This window comes from Equus asinus, chromosome 26, assembly GCF_041296235.1.
Source record: "Equus asinus isolate D_3611 breed Donkey chromosome 26, EquAss-T2T_v2, whole genome shotgun sequence".
Classification (NCBI taxonomy): domain Eukaryota; kingdom Metazoa; phylum Chordata; class Mammalia; order Perissodactyla; family Equidae; genus Equus; species Equus asinus.
In genome coordinates this window covers 20,556,253-20,571,811 of record NC_091815.1, presented here as the reverse complement: position 1 = coordinate 20,571,811, position 15,559 = coordinate 20,556,253, and the positions used below count along the sequence as shown (strand labels likewise).

Genomic DNA, 15,559 nt, shown 5'->3' with positions numbered 1-15,559 from the left:
GAGCTCTGTGTCAGGAACCACCATCGAAGACCAAATGGTAGAACAAGACATGCTCCTGGTGCTCTTATCACTTAGGAAATTACTAGGTTTTAAGAGCTGTGCGCCAGGAACTTGGAGCAAAACCCAATATATACATTGTCCATTGTCTCACAGCGACAGACAGAACCCACCTACCTGGGCAGCATCTCCCTCCACCATCAGGAGGCCCCATGTTCGTGGAGACCTCAGAATTCCGTGCTCCGTGTCTGATCCGGGACATAACTGCCTTTTTGTTTTCCCTTTTGCTGTTTTGTGCTGTGGTATAACAAAGCACACGAATCTTAGGGTCGGCTGTCACTCCTGATGGACGCGCACATTGCGTAGTCTGCGCCACTCTTGGGGTGCAGACGCTTCAGCCTTCGGGCCGCTCCCTCTGCCCCTCAATCCGCCCTGCCACAGCAGCAGCAGCAGCAGCAGCAGCAGAGGAACCATTGTCCCGCTTCTGTCGCCCCCAGTTGCTGCGGGTTCCCTCACTCCAGGGCCATGGAGGCACAGGCTGCGCTCCCTCCGCTCGGGACCAGCTCCCGCTCTGTGGCTAAGCCGTGTCCCCCCCGCACGTGCGTGCAACAGTCCACACCCGCTGGCGTTGCAGATCCACACTCAGGGCGTGTCCAGCGTTTGGCTCTTACAAATCTTGCTTCTGTAGACATTCACGGGCGAGTCTTGGCATGGACGTTTGGTCTCCTTTCTCTTGGTTAGATATTTAAGAACTGAATTGCTGGGTCATGTGCTCATGACCTTTTAAAGAAACTGTTTCTAAAGTGATTGTGCCAATTTACCCTCCGATTGACGGCAATGCAGGAAAATTCCACTCCCTCCACATCCTCTTCAGCACTGGGAACCGCTGGCCTTTTTCATTTTAGATATTCTGTGTGTGACGGTGTCTCATTCTGGTTGTCATTTACTTTTTACTGATAACTGATATTGGGCATCTTTTCACATGTTTATTAGCCATTTAGACATCCTTTTTCTGCATGTGCATAACTGCATCAATGTCCACAAGGCTAGTGACCAGAATGGTGTAGCCAAAAAGCTCATCACCTTCACAGCCATCCTGGCCAGCGGGAAACAGCCAGTGAGGCAGGAAGATGGTCTCTTTTGGCTTCCAAACCTCACAGGAGGGCCCTGCAGAAGCAGAGCCGAATCCACATCCAGAGCCGCATCTCAGGGGCAGCTGGGAAACACAGCACCAGGTTCTCCTCTCCACCCCGCTGGGGGATGGGGTGAGGGGGAAGGAGGCTGCCCTGTGCCCTGGAGGCTGCCAGGGGTCGCCCTGGGCTGGGGACTCCTCGGGTCAGGCTCGCTCCAGCGGCGGCCGGTGTTAGGCCACAAACAATGCTCACTCTCATTGAATCGCTTCACCAGACGGTAAATCACTTTCTGAACATCTCTCAATCCATCAAATGATATGAGGGAGGAAGGCTCGGCGCAGTCAAGAATCAACCTCCCCCAAAGAGAGGCTCATCTCTAAGCCGCAGAAGGTCCTGTCTGAAGAATGTCTTTGTCCACCCAGGGCCTGGGGGCCCTCCTATAGTTTCTTTTCTTTTTTTCTTTTAATTGAGGAAGATTAGCCCTGAGCTAACATCTGCTGCCAATCCTCCACTTTTTGCTGAGGCAGACTGGCCCTGAGCCAACATCCGTGCCCATCTTCCTCTACTTTATATGTGGGACGCCTGCCACAGCATGGCTTGCCAAGCGGTGCTACGTCCACATCCGGGATCCAAACTGGCAAACCCCAGGCCACCGAAGCAGATTGTAAGCACTTGACTGCTTCGCCACTGGGCTGGCCGCCCCTCCCCCACCTAGTAGTTTCTAACAGTGGGATTGATGGTGGGGGCTTTGGGCCACAGGTATCAGCTCAGCCTCTGGAGCAGCTGGAGACTACGAGGACCACAGGGATGGTCAGCCATGTCTTTGTGACCGGCTCCAGTGAAAGCTCTGGACCCAGACTTGTTGGCAGCACTCCGTGCATGTTGTCACATTGTTGCCGGAAGTCGGCACCGTCCATGGCTGCACTGGGAGAGGATGACTCGACGCTTGGTGCTAGGAGCTCTCCTGGCTCTGCCCCGTGTGTGTCTCGTCCATTGGTTAATTCTAAGCTGGGCCCTTTCACTGTGATAAACCATAACCATGAGCATGAGAGCTCTCAGTGAGCTCTGGGTCTTTCTAGTGAATCATCAAACCCAGGGGCCCTCTCGGGGACACTCCACCTTGCAGCTGGTGTCAGAAATGAGGTGGTCTTGGGCCTCCCAGACTCCGCGGTGTCTGGGCAGTGAGGTGACACCCACACCCCTGACCCCTGCTGGTCTCCTCCAGCGGAGCAGACTCTGGCCTCTGGCTCAGAGCCCCGGGCAGCCACTCAGGATCCAGCTGGAACACCGCGTGTCTGTCTCCCTGTCTGTTTTCATCGGGTTTACCTTTACGGCTTTCTTCTGTTTATATCAAGCAGTACCAGCTTTCCATGTAGGACTGTGCCTTTTAAAATACATGTATTTAAGTTAAAAAAAAAAAAAGGGAGCTGATCTTTTTTAAAAAAAAGTGATTAACAGTACAAGCAGGATGAAAATGGCAACAATTATGAAGAGAAGTCTGGGAAATACCGCCCTAGAACATCTTCCACAAACTGGGGTGGCCACCCCTCCAGGGCAAACGTGGCTGCCGGCGTTTCCTGTTCTAAGAAGGAAACTTAGTTTCCTCCCCACGACAACCTACACACTCCCTCGACCAGCGCTTCTCGGTATTTTTAAAAAGCGACCTGCAGGATGAAATACATTTTATACGATCATTGTATATATTAGGTTAAGCCCTATGAAATTGTCGTGTTTACAGATCAAAAAAATTTGAATGTGACAATTTCACCTGATTCAATTTAATAGACATAATACACTATCCATGAACATATATGTAATATGTAATCTATATGACTAATCCTCCCTCCTGACTGGCTAGGCGTCTGTCCTGATTAGCAGGTGGTGGGTGCCAATCAAAAAATATTTTGTTTCTCTCCTCTACGTATATAATATGTATGTCACGTATGATATATATTACATATACAAATACAATATACAGCTCATACATGTTTGTTTTCATTGGATTTGTCTTTCTGGCTATCTTTTATTTATGTGGAGCAGGACTGGTTTTCCGTATATGATTATGCCTTTAAAATAAACTTATTTAAGTTAAAAAGGGAATTGATCTCTTAAGAAAGTAAATAAAAACCCAGGTAGGACGACAATGTGGCAAAAATTGAGCAGAGGATATATACAGAAAGAAGGCCATATTATTTGTGATGTACTCTGATATTTCCTTTCCTATTTCATTACTTCTTTTTCTCTTTTTTTATGCAACTCCCGGCCCACTAAACTGACTGTGTAACCATGAACAGGCCGTGACCCGAAGGCGGTGGAATATTGTGATGCAGCCACCGATGGACAGGCGGCGTCTCCCTCCTCAGAGGATGCCTCAGCCTCGGGGCCCGCTCAGCCTAACCCGGGGGAGCCCCCCACCGGCTGCAGAGCCCGAGGGCCTTAGAAGCGCCCGGGGAGCCTGCGCCCCTTCTCGACCCCACTCTGGGGCCCTGCGACCCCAGAATTGCCCCCCCAAGTGCTCTGCGCCACTGCAAGGCCCACGTGGCCTTCTTGGGGGGCACACCCCGAAACCAAGAGGTAGCCCCAAGGTGGTCATTTGTGGGTTGGGTGCGGATGGAGCTCGGGAGCTCGGATGGGCAGGCAGGGTGTCCACACTCCCATGTGCGAGCCCCCTCGCAGTGCTGGAGGGACCCAAGTGTGCGGCAAGGGGGGCCATCGTGGGCCAGGGACCTCCCTTTGTGCTCGCAGTGACCAACGCAACCACGGGTTGTCGGGGTGAGCTGGCCTTGGCCCCAGGCTCTGCGAGGGGACCTGTCTGGGGTCTCAAGCAGCCACAGGCAGGATCCAGCGCTGACCCCTCCGTGGCCAGGGCCCCTGCGGGCCACTCCCGCCCCTCCCACCTCACGATGCACGCTGGCTCCTTCACTGTCCCCCGCCCCCCTTGGCTGTGAGAATGGGACCCCTTGCTGTCCTCCTCTGTCAGTCACGATGACCAAGATCAGGGGGCAGGACCACAGTGCTTTACTTGTCATGGGGAGAGAACAGATCACTTGGGGCCGCGCCAGGGACCGGCTGCCTTCAGGGTGCGCAGGGCAGGGGTCAGGGGCTCGGCTGTCATGTTGTCCCTCTCAGCTGGCCATTCCTGACCATTGCGCAGGCTCTGTGCAGGGGAGGCAGCCGCGGGGCTGGTCTCCGGATGCCCATCGGTCGTTGGCCCCGCTTCCGATGGACTCACCTGTTGTAATTCCGGCACAAGCGGGGCAACTGCCTGCATTTGCCACCTGCGGACAAAGGAAATGGTTTGGTCACAAGGTGGAACAGAATTGACGACTGTGCTGCGCTGGGTGGCGGAGACCAGCCGGTCAACCTGCCCGTCTGAGCAGGTGACAAGAAGCCGACGGAGAGCAGCTGGAGCAAGGGCCCCAAAGGAAGAGTCCTTCAAAAGCCCATCCTGGCTCGTGTGCTATTCATTCATCCAGCAAATACTTATTATACACCTGCTGTGTGCCAGGCACTGGGGACACAGCCGGGAACGAGAAGGAAGAAAATCCCAGCCGTGGTAGAGCTGGCTTTCTAGCGGGGGAGACTGACACTGCAAAAAAATAGCTGAGTCCAGTGTACAGATGGTGATAAGCCAGATGATGATGTGTGCCATGAAGAAAAATAAAGCCAAGGAGGGGGCAGGCAGGTCCAGGAGCTGGGGCATCCTCGTGGCGATGACCAGAGGGAACTCCCTGAGGAGGTGACCTCTGAGCAAAGGCCTGAAGGAGGTGAGGGGGGAGCCACATGGACATCTGGAGGAAAAGCGTTCCAGGTAGAGGGAACAACCAGTACAAAGGCCCTGAGGTAGGAGCGGGACATGTGGGCTTAAGGGACAGCAGGGAGGCCATGGGGCTGGAGCCAAGTGAATGATGGGGGATCTTAGGAGACAAAGGGAGCTTCAGACAACAGCACTCTGCAGTCTCCTGGCTCCCCCCCTTGCCTCCCGCCTCCCTGGCCCTCTGGCCTGGAATCCTTCCACTCCTCTCCTGGCTCACGCGCCCAGCCACCCTGGCCTCTTCCTGTGGTTGTCGCAACGTGCTCAGCTCCTTCTGGCCTCCGAGTGGGGCTCCTTCTCCCTGGTTTTCCAATCATCCTTCTCACGGTCAGGAGCCAGTGCTGACTGCACCTCACTGGAGGGAGATGCTCCCTCCGTCCCTCTCGGTCCTGTCCTCTGCTCTGTTTCTGCATGGTAATTAATCACCTCTCTGTACATCCACTCTGCTTACTAGTGCGTTTACCTGCTTATCATCAGCCCCACATGTGAGCTTCCCGAGGGTGGGGACCAGGCCGTGCCCCCAGCCCCACAGCCCGGGTCGAGCACAGAGCGGGTGCCCACGGATGTTTGTCACTTCTGGCCCCAGAGCTAACGGCCAGGCTCTGCCCTCGCGCAGACCTGGCGCCAGGCCTTCCTTGATTCTCACGTGCTGCGTGACCTTGGGCAAACTCCTCAACTCTCTGAGCCTCGATTTTCCCACAGGGAGGGAATAGGGCCCAGCACAGTGTCAGGGTTGACAAAGACGTGTCACACCACTGAGGCAACAGTGCTTGACTCCTGGACTCAGCGTGGGTCAGGCATGAGTTACCAATCTCTTTTTAACATTACAGTCACCCATCACTTAACGACGGGGACACGTCCTGCGAATTGGGCGATTTCATCATTGTGTGAACATCACAGAGTGACTCACACAAACCTACAGCGTACAATGCACCCAGGCTGTGTGGCACTAATCTGATGGGACGACCATCATACATGTGGCCCCTCGGTGCATGACCTTTAGTGCCCTGCCTCCCACCTCAAGGCAAAAAGGTGTGGCTGCGCCCATTTTCCTGACGAGAGAGTCAGATGAGAGGCCAGGACCTGGCGTGGGTGATTCAGCTTAAGGAGAGCTCGCAAACTGCCGGCCCTCGTGTTTTACTTAATCTGCAGCATTTAGAAAACTTTAAAGGGGCCGGCCCAGTGGCGCAGTGGTTAAGTTCACATGTTCCGCTTTGGTGGCCCGGGGTTCACCAGTTTGGATCCCGGGTGCAGACATGGCACCTCTTGGCAAGCCATGCTGTGGCAGGCGTCCCACATATAAAGTAGAGGAAGATGGGCACGGATGTCAGCTCAGGGCCTGTCTTCCTCAGCAAAAAGAGGAGGATTGGCAGCAGTTAGCTCAGGGCTAATCTTCCACAAAAAAAAAAAAAAAAACTTTAAAAATAATTAGTTTCTCTGCTTGTCATTCTCCCTCTGCCCCTTTCCCCATGCACGGGGCTGGGTCCTGGGAGGCTGAGCTGAGAGGCAGCAGCCCTGGGCTGCCCTCTGCCTGAGCCTTGGCGGGGAGGCCAGACAGGAGCTGGGGGAGAGGAGAGAGGAGGGCAGGGGGACTGGACGGGAGACCAAAAAGGGGGAGGCCAGAGAGGGGAGGGCAGGAGGTGGGAGTGCAGGAGGGGGAAGGGCAGGAGGAGAGGATGGTATAGGAGTCTGGGACCCCCACCCCGCCCCTCCCGGTGGGCCTTCCACGAGGCCCACGAGGCAGTGGGCGGGAACCTCTCCTGGAGCCACAGCCCCTGCGGGCACCCCCTACAGCTCCGTCTCTAGCAGGTCCTGGTGCAGCCACGCCCTCCCCTCAGCCCTCGGGGCTGGGGTGATCACAGCGCCCATGGTGGCTAGTCCTGGGGGCCACACCATCACACTAGCCTGCCACCACCACGTGAAGAAGCCCAGGCCAGTCAACCTGGGGATAAGACCACGAAGCCAGGGACCAAGGTGCCACAGGAGGAGTTCCCTGCTGACCCACGGTGACCCATGCTGACCTCGATGCAGGAATGAGTCCAGCCGGCACCTCCCATCCATGGCCCTGAGGGCTGAGTGAGTGGCTACCATTTTAAGCCGCTGAGTTCTGGGGTCATTTGTATGGTGATGTCGCCAACAGATAAGCACGGATAAGCGATAAGCGCTGAACAACCTCCCCAGAGCGCCCGCTGGGCCCCCCTTCCCGCCTGGTGCCGCGCGCTGCCCCTTCTCACTGGTGAGGATGACGATGCCCGTGATAAACAGCACAGCCGCAACCAGGAGCCCCCGCTTCCGGAGAGTGTCCTCGTCTGCAGAGAGGAACACGGAGGAGCCTGGTGAGGGCGGCCCTCGCCCCTCCTCCCCCCGCCGCCCCCTAGGGCAACTCACCATAGAAGAAGGGGTCGTCCTCACTGGAAGCTGGGGGACAGACAGGGAGAAAGGCAGCACTCAGCAGAGGTTTGCGGAGTGAATCAGCGAATGGCAGGTCAGGGAGAGGGGACACCTGGGTCTCAGGCTTGGGACACTTAGAACAAACCCAAAGTCCTCATGTGGCCACAGTGTGGCTCCCGTTGCCTCTCAACGTCACCTCCTCACAGTCCCCTCACTCATGTGCCCCAACTCCACCCACTGCCTGCTGGTGATGTACCAGACCACCCCCCCCCCCCGCTCACCTCAGGGCCTTTGCACCAGCTGTTCTCTCTGCCTAGACACAGCCCCCACAGTGCCTTCTCCGTGAGGCCTCCCTGCCCTTCACAGAACACACTCCCCGCTCATTCCCTCCACTCTAACCTGATAGCAACTGAGAACCCCCTGATCTAAAGTGATTACAATTCTCATTCATCGTCTCTCTCCCCCTGCTAGGATGTCTGCTCCCAGAGAGGGAGACTTTCGTCTGTCTTGTTCACTGCTGTGTACCTGGGAGCTAGAACACTGCGTGGCACACAGCAGGCGCTCAGTGAAAACTTTCGAATGAATGAATGCTCTACGTGACGTGCAGGCACATCATTTCCATCCATCCACTGGGGTTGGCGGGGCAGGAAGTAGGAGACCAGACCCAGGTGCCCCTAGGAGCAGAGCCCCTGCAGACCCCAAGCAGATCTCAGAGGCACAAGTCAGCCCAGCAGAGACCCCAAGAAGCAGCCGGCTGAGCCGGGACGAGACTCCCACATCGCAGACTTGGGAGCTAAATCACTGGTTGTTATTTTAACCCACCGATGTTGGGGGCCCCTGGGCATTCATTCATCTATTCTGACATTTATTGTGTGTCTGCCTGGTGCGCCCGCTGCCAGCCCTGAAGCCATGCATTCACCCAGCCCAGCCCTCCTGAGGACAACTCTGGGCCAGGCCGTATGCCAGGAGCTAGAGACACACAGCGGCCAGCAGAGAGCCTGTCCGTGGTCTGGGGGGGTGGGGGGTTACCCACCTGCTGGCTGGAGGGCAGGGTCCGTCCTCACATCGTTGCCGGGGGTTCGTCTCTTGGAGAGAGTGGTGCCTGCAGTGGGATGGGAGGAAAACGGCCAGATGGCGGAGGGCAGGAGTGAGCCGTGGAGGGAAAGAGGGGACGTCACTGACGTCTGGATCTGGGAGCAGCCCTGTCACCCACTCATTCAGGGTGCAGGTCCCCTCGCCCACCCCTGGAGGCAGCAAGGAACGGCAGGTATGAAATTTGAGGTAAGCCTGCACCCTGGTTGAGACCAGCCACCCCACCCCCGAGGACCCCCTGGCCCCTCTCCTAGGACCCCTTGGCCGCCCCATCATCCAGGAAGTAAAGGGCAACGTCTGTCACAGCCAGGCAGGGGCCGCCGGGACCCTGGGCCCGTGACAGAGCGTGGAGATGCTTGTTATGAGACTTTTCGAATATCACCTCTTGTCCCAGGCCAAAAATCCCAGAGGGCTCCCGTCTTTAAAAGAATCGACGCCCTCAAAAAAGCCGTGGCCTCTGGCACTGAGAAGTGTCCCCAGTGAAATCGTCACCCCTGACCAATGTCCCCGTGCAAAGCCAGCGAGCAGAGCAGCTGCCCCAAGAAGCCCGAGCTCCCCAGGCCAGTCTCTGCCCCGTACCCTCTACAGATGAACCAACAGCCAAGGATTCCGAGGTGTTCGGGAAAGCCTGTCTGGAGGAGGGGGTCAACGGGATCAAGAGCAGGAACAAAGTTGGGGAGCCGACAGAGCACCCAAAGGACAGCCCCGGTGGGTGTGCGGCTCAGCCAGCCTGGCGCTAGAGGCCATTCTGCCTCTGTGGGCTGTGTGGCTTAGCGCCACTGAGTAACCTCTCTGGGCCTCAGTTCCCTTCTCCTCTTGTGCCCCAGCCACAGGGGGGGCAGGGGACCCGGTCTCGCCCCTCCCTCGACCTTTCCATTCCAAGAAGGGATCTGAGCGGAATCACGGTGCAACTCAGAGCCAGCAGATGACAGGAGCCACCTCCCGGCCAGGCAGGAGACAGGAGAAACGAAGATGAGGGAGGGAGAGGAGCTCTGGGGCTTCTGTGCTGGGGCCTGCTGACCCTGAGACTCGGCTGTGCCTCTATCACTGGCCCCTGACCCGCTCAGCCCGGGTGACTGTCAGGAATAACCAGGAACGTGGACCATCGCGCAGAGTAACTCTCAGTGGCAAGGACTCAGTGAGTGAGTCGGGGATGCGAGGATGTTTCCTCAGCCGGGAAGTGTGGACACAGCTGCTAAGCCCTGCCCCGAGAGGACAATTTTATGCAAAATAGAAAAGTCCCTTTCCCAAGACACGTTATTTCCACCTGTTGTAAAGTTGTTTTCATAGATTCTGTCAGAATGCGATGCTTTTACTGCCATCGCTGGAAACTGTAACAATTACACAAATCTACCATGGGAATGACACGGCCTTACAGGTGGGGCTCTTGTGCAGTGCCCAGTCTGCACAACTGTGCATGCATCTCAGTCTGGGAGTGCCCAAGCTACTGTACTTTCCAGCAGGGGCTGCCCTTCAAATACAGATCATCACACAAGCATTATAGGCCACCTGTTGCCCTCATCTCGGCTCCGCCCCCTTCCCCACACCTCTGGTGACATTAACTCACTTGTCCTGAAGGGAACTGCCTCTTTCCTGACTCTGGGTTACGGGATTTAGGCAGGGCTACCCCATTCTCCAGCCCCAGGGTAGGGCACAAGACTCAGGCCTGACCAATCAGGGCAGTCCATTTCCTAGGCTTCCGATGGTCAAACACGTGTATGTGACCCCAACTGGGCCAATGAGAATCCACTCTAGGCTTTGGGCTGGAGATAATGAGAAAGAGATGTTCTCTAGCTGCTGAGTTTGTGACCTAACCTTAGAATTATGGGACCATCTTTGCCAGCAAGAGGGGAAAAGCCACTTGAGAATGAAGACAATAGAGTAGAGAGAGGGAGCAAGTCAGTCATAATGACAGCTTGAGCTCCTTGATCCAGCTGCGCCTGAAACTGGATACCTCTGGACTTTGCAGATTGTATATAGCCAACAAATCTTTTTTTCAGTTGGGTTTTCTGGATTTTGCAACCGGAAAGCTCCTGCTCCCATAAGAAGACACAACCAAGGAAACACCCACAGCCAGATTTCCTGGGACCAGCCCCACAAAGGAACCTGAACAAAAGAGGGCCCTGAGTCTATCAGACTTGGGGAACACTGCGGACTACATGCTCCTCTCAGGGAGCCTGCTGCAGATGCACTTTGTTAGAGAAGTCCCGCCAGAAGGAAACGTGTTTAACTTTAACTCAGAGTTTCCCAAAGACCTTTGACCACAAACTGCAAAGAAATTTTTTGAAAATGTATTAATTCCCCAAACGGGTGCTCTGAGAAGTGTACTTAGGGAAATGCTGACCTAGATAGAGAATTAAACAAAACTCGAGGGTTGCTGTTACAGCCCCAGGCCCTACCTTCCGTGCGGCTCCTGTCCGTCCCCCGGTCTGTGGTTGGATGCGCCTCGGGCCCCGGCAGTGGCTGGGTCTGGGTCTCCGTTTCCACCTCCTTCGGCGGCGTCGTTTCTACTGGGGTCGGAAGAGCGAGGAGGGGAGGGGAGAAGCGAGTGAGGCAGGGACGTGCAGGTCCACAGGACAGCCGGGGGCCTCCCCAATCAGGTTGGCAAAAACCAAAGTCGCTCCCGTGGGCTGGGACGGGGGACTCTGTCACACGCTGCTGCTGAGGGCAGCGCAGCTCGTGCGGCCGTTGGCCAAGCGGCTCCTGAAACAAACTTCAGCGCTAGCGTCCTTTGCCCCAGAGTGTTGTGGGTAGGAGTAGGGCCCCAGAGCCAGACCCCTGGACCCCGATGCCAGCCGTGTCCCTGCCTTGCTGTGACACCTTGGGCAGGTTACTCTGAGCCCTCGTATCCTCGTCTGTGAAGCGGGGATAGGGGTCGCTTCCACCGCCGAGGGTTTGGGTGAGGGCTGAACGAGTGAACACGGGTGAGATACTTAGGACTCATCTAGAATACATGCTGCTAGGGTGGGCTCGAGGAGCAGGGGACATGTCACTCCTTGTGGCTCTGTGTGTAGCAGAAGAAACTGGAAGTGACCGAGATGCTCATGGAGATGTGCGTGGCTCCATGGTCCATGCACAGCCTCCTGAGGAGTCCCAGGGGCGGGGAAACAGAGCAAGATGGGTGTTCACACAGGAATGCGGTGGGGGGCATCGGGCGTGTTACTGCAGGGGGAGCAGAGCACACTGCAGAACTATCGCCCAGTATCCTTAGGCTCACGGAAACACGCCCCCACCCAGGGCTGACAGAGGGGGCCTCTCGGAGATGGGGGAGAGAGCAGCGTGGGGAATGGACGAAGGGATTTCCTCTCGCCTGCAGTATTTTCACTGTCTCCAGGGAGGCTGTGTTTATGTGTGTTATGTTTACGGTGTCATTAAACATCAATGGGATAGTCGGGGAGCACTTTGTGAATTATGTTATAATCGAAGGAAAAGTTCAATAATAATCTGAACATTCAAAAAAGGAAAAAGGGAAAGAGGATAAAGGGAGAAATGAACGGGGCTGGCCCCCGGGGGGTTTCCGGAGCGCCTGCGACGCTCCACTCCCTGACCAGGCGGCGGCGACCCCGGGTGCGATTCAGAGGAATTTGTTAAGTTGTACAGTTATGGGTTTTGTACTTTTCTGTACGCATGTTCTTTTTCACGATTTCAAAAGTTTCTTTCTTGAAGAAGTGAAGGGAGTTGGCTGGTGCCCCCCCCCCACAGAGTAAAGGAGGGGGGCTGTAACCGGTGACCAGGGACGCAGAGCGTCAGAGGAACCGGGGAGAACGTCTGACCCGGGCGCCCCTCCCCACCCCTCCCCTGCCCCACTCACCGCCGGCCGGCAGGGTTGAGGTCTGAGGGGTGGGCTGGAGCTCCGTGTAGTCTGTGCCTGGATCGGGAAACAGGGAGAGAAGGGAGAGGAGACGGAGGAGGCCCGTGGGCGCAGGTGCAGGAGGATTTCCATACCAACTCAGTTTTGATGTGGTGGAAACCACTTACGAACGAATCTGAATCCGGCCATTCCGCTAACTGCCCAAATGTGAGGCCGTCTCTCCCGCCTCAGGCCCTCCTCCCACGGACGCCCATCCCCTACTCGGCATCCGCCTGCCTCCGGTGAGAGGCCCTGGAACGCCCTCTGGGAAACCATCCTTCCCTGATTCTCGGTCCACTTCGGTCAGTGGGCCTGGCACCAGCCCCACTGGAGGTTGACCATGAAACCCAGGTCTGGCCAATCAGCTTTCTGTGCCTGTGGCCACAATGATCAGCTCACGGGTTGGCACATGACCTGAGCCTGGTCAGTGACACTCAGTTCTGGAACATTGGCTGGATTGGGCAAGGGGAAATGCTCTTTCTTCTTGATTCTTATCAGGTAAGATGGAAGCCCTGGGTCTCTAGGGGTCATCTTGGCCCCATAAGAGGAGAATCTGCCTGAGAACAAAGCCAACACTGAGGAAACAGAATCAAGAGAAGGAGACAGGTTTCTGATAGCATCATTTGAGCACCTAGATCAAGCCATGCCTGAAGGTCTATCCCTGGACTTTTCAGTTACACAAATCTAAAAATTCCAGTTTGGTCCACAGTTGAGATTTGTTGCTGCTGTTATTTGCAATGGCAGGATCTTGACAGACCTGTTCCTCTTTCCTCACCTGGGGCTTCAGTCTGCACCCGAATCTCCTCAGTAGTTGGGTCTGCTAGAGAAGTGGATGTGGCCTCCTTCGATGTCTGTCCTGGGAAATCGAGGATGAGAAGTCAGGGAGGAGCCTCTGGGCCCCCTTCTCTCATCAGCATCCCCATCCTGCCTCCCCTTCTGAAAGTCTGGGGGTAACTCAGGAGGCCCTGTCTGCTGGGAAAGGCAGACGGATGTTTGACTGACCAGCTTGGGCGCTATCGATCCATGCCCCTGGAAGTGTTGTAAGAAATGCTCATGCCCCAGCGCCCTTCCTCCAGCCCCCTCTCCCTGCCCACCCCTGTGGACGTTCCAGGCAGCTAGGGCCCTGATCTCAAATTCTGCTCCCAACAACTTCCTTGCTGTGTGACCTGGAGCAAGTGATGTGCCGTCTCTGAGACTCACTTGCCTCATCTGCAAAGTGGGGATAACAGCTGAATCTACTTCTCAGGGCTGGAGACAGATTGAAATGAGACGGAGGGGGGAAGGGTGTTGCCCAAAGCAGCCTCCTCGGCAGGCCTTCCTGAGTCTTCCTGAGTCGTGAAACAATCTCATCGCTCGCCTCGATTTTTCTCTTCGGCACTCACCACCTCCTAGATCCTATACCATTGACTAGGGGTTTGTTTATTGTCTGGCCTTCCCAACTAGACCAGCAGTTCCCATTTTACTCATCGCACAGAGAACAAGATCTGGCACAGAGTAGCTGCTCAGGGAACACTCCTCGAACGACTGGAGGAACTCGTGAGCATGATTCCATCGGAGAGCAAAGGGCAGCTTCAGCGGAGCTGGAGCGGGGGGCCGACGGGATGGTTGTGATCCCAGCCCTCCACTCACTAGCCTGCGGCACAGGGCACTTCCCTTTGCTGAGTCTCAAGTTTTCTTATCCGTAAAATGGGCAGGACAACATGTGGAACAGTAGAGCTCGCGCACAGAGCGCCTGCCCCAGAAGGCTCCTGCGACCGCCCCCAGGGGTCCTGCCTTCAGGAAACCCAGCCCAGGCGACGCTGTGCCATCTCCAGCTCTGTCTCCGACTGGCCCCCGCCGCTCACCCCCTTTGCCTAATCGCTATCACCCGGGGATCCGGGAGCTGGGGCGCTGGGGGCCCCACTTCCTGGCTGCCCAGGAGAAACCCACACGGATCCCACAGCCAAATCAAACTCGGTGAGTTCTTCTTGGAGGTGAAACTGGAGGATGCTCAGCAGGGGAGCCTCTGGCCAGACTCACTGGAAGCGGCCACCCAGGTCTGAGGTGTCCAAAGAGGGTGTAAGCCCCACCCCCTCACCGGGATCCCCCCTTCCTGGTGCCGGCTCAGCAGGGGGTGAGCACGCGGCCCAGAGCCGCCCTGAGGAGGGGCTGGGGGCCCCGGGGCAGCGTGGAGACCAGGGCTGGGCCTTACCTCTGGTGGGGAGAATCAGCCCGAAGATGGTGAGGAGGCACAGACAACCAGAGGGCGACATCTGCGGGCCGGCGGAGCTGCGGTCAGCCATGCTGACAGGGCGGCAGGCCCGGGGCAGCCCCCCGAGCCTGCAGCCCCCTTCCCCACCCTGAGCAGCCTCCTCTGGCTTCAAGGACTCCAGCCAGGACTGACAGCCGGCTGTGGGGGCAGGGGGAGGGTCTCCGAAGTGGGGGGTCCCCAGCCGCCACCGCCACCCCCTTCTTGCCTCTGCAGGTCCCCAGAGAAAAGAGAAAGCATCAGATCAACCCAGCTTCCAGTAGCAGCCACCGCAGGGACACCCGGCTCCTCAGCACTCACCCCGCGGACGGACCCTGCAAGCGGGGAGGGTCTGGGCCACAGGAGGAGATCGCGGGCCCTCCCTCTGGGGCTGTCCCCGGAGCCGAGGAGTCAGCAAGGAGGGGAAAGAGGAAGAGTGAGTAATGTGCTCCTGATGGCAGGGGAAAAAGTGAGTTGCTTTAGAAGCCTCGCTGCAGGGACAACAGAACAGGACGCCGGGCAGACCTGGGAGGGACTGGCCGCAGAGGCACGGAGGAGAGCTGGGGAGACTGAGGCAGGAGGAGCGAAACAGCGCAGCCCACGGGAGTACCGACGAGCAGGCTCAGAAGCGAGCATGGAGGGGGCCGAGAGGCCCCCGGCGGATCCGTCGTCGCCCCACCTGAGCGCGGCCGGGCAGAGGGCGGGCGGAGGGAGAGGATGCGAGGAGAGACTTACGTCCGAGCCGGGTCCGGGCCGGCAGCCTCGTGGAGACAGGGCAGCGGTGGTGGCTGCGTCCAGGCGGAGGGTGTGGCCAGGGGAGCGCTGGCGGGCGGGGACCAAGACCCGCCCAGTCATTTCCTCTTGGGTTTCCTGGCTTCAGAGCCCAGGGTGGGAGCAGGAGTGGGAGACGCTGAGGGCGATGGGGGCGCGGGGGGAGAGGCAGGGCGGCGCCTCCAGCCACCCGGCCTGGGGGAGGTCGGCGTGGGGCGCAGACCGGCAGGTCTGGGCTGGGTGGGGCTCCTGGGGAGGGAGGACAGACGGGGAAGGGGGAGGGG

General features: G+C 57.3%; 1 protein-coding gene across 12 annotated transcripts; it reads right to left on the bottom strand.

Moving 5' to 3' along the window:
* Nucleotides 1–4,125: 4,125 nt before the first annotated feature.
* Nucleotides 4,126–15,524, bottom strand: FXYD5 (FXYD domain containing ion transport regulator 5). 12 transcript variants are annotated; one of them, XM_044759511.2, is made up of 10 exons: nucleotides 15,240–15,323; nucleotides 14,826–14,895; nucleotides 14,469–14,529; nucleotides 13,053–13,133; nucleotides 12,239–12,295; nucleotides 10,827–10,937; nucleotides 8,369–8,437; nucleotides 7,333–7,362; nucleotides 7,179–7,253; nucleotides 4,126–4,408 (listed from the first exon to the last, which is right to left on the bottom strand). In XM_044759511.2, exons 3-10 carry the CDS (start codon nucleotides 14,527–14,529, stop codon nucleotides 4,359–4,361), a joined length of 534 nt encoding a protein of 177 aa, XP_044615446.1. In that variant the 5' UTR covers nucleotides 14,826–14,895; nucleotides 15,240–15,323; the 3' UTR covers nucleotides 4,126–4,358. The 12 variants fall into 12 exon arrangements, with proteins under 12 accessions (XP_044615446.1, XP_070354301.1, XP_070354299.1 ...); XM_070498200.1 differs by having other exon boundaries at nucleotides 10,827–10,934; XM_070498198.1 differs by having other exon boundaries at nucleotides 6,966–7,253; nucleotides 10,827–10,934; nucleotides 15,240–15,320.
* Nucleotides 15,525–15,559: the final 35 nt, after the last annotated feature.

Bases quoted from the DNA above. Each gene is read 5' to 3' on its own strand.
- FXYD5 (XM_070498195.1), bottom strand. From the start codon at position 15,359: ATGACTGGGCGGGTCTTGGTCCCCGCCCGCCAGCGCTCCCCTGGCCAC. The intron at 12,296-13,052 runs GTGAGGAAAGAG...TTCCCGATCCAG, and splicing joins GGTGCAGACTGAAGCCCCAG to GCACAGACTACACGGAGCTC. The intron at 4,409-6,965 runs GTCAGCATGGGT...CTTTGTCCGCAG, and splicing joins GGACTCATTCCTGCATCGAG to GTGGCAAATGCAGGCAGTTG.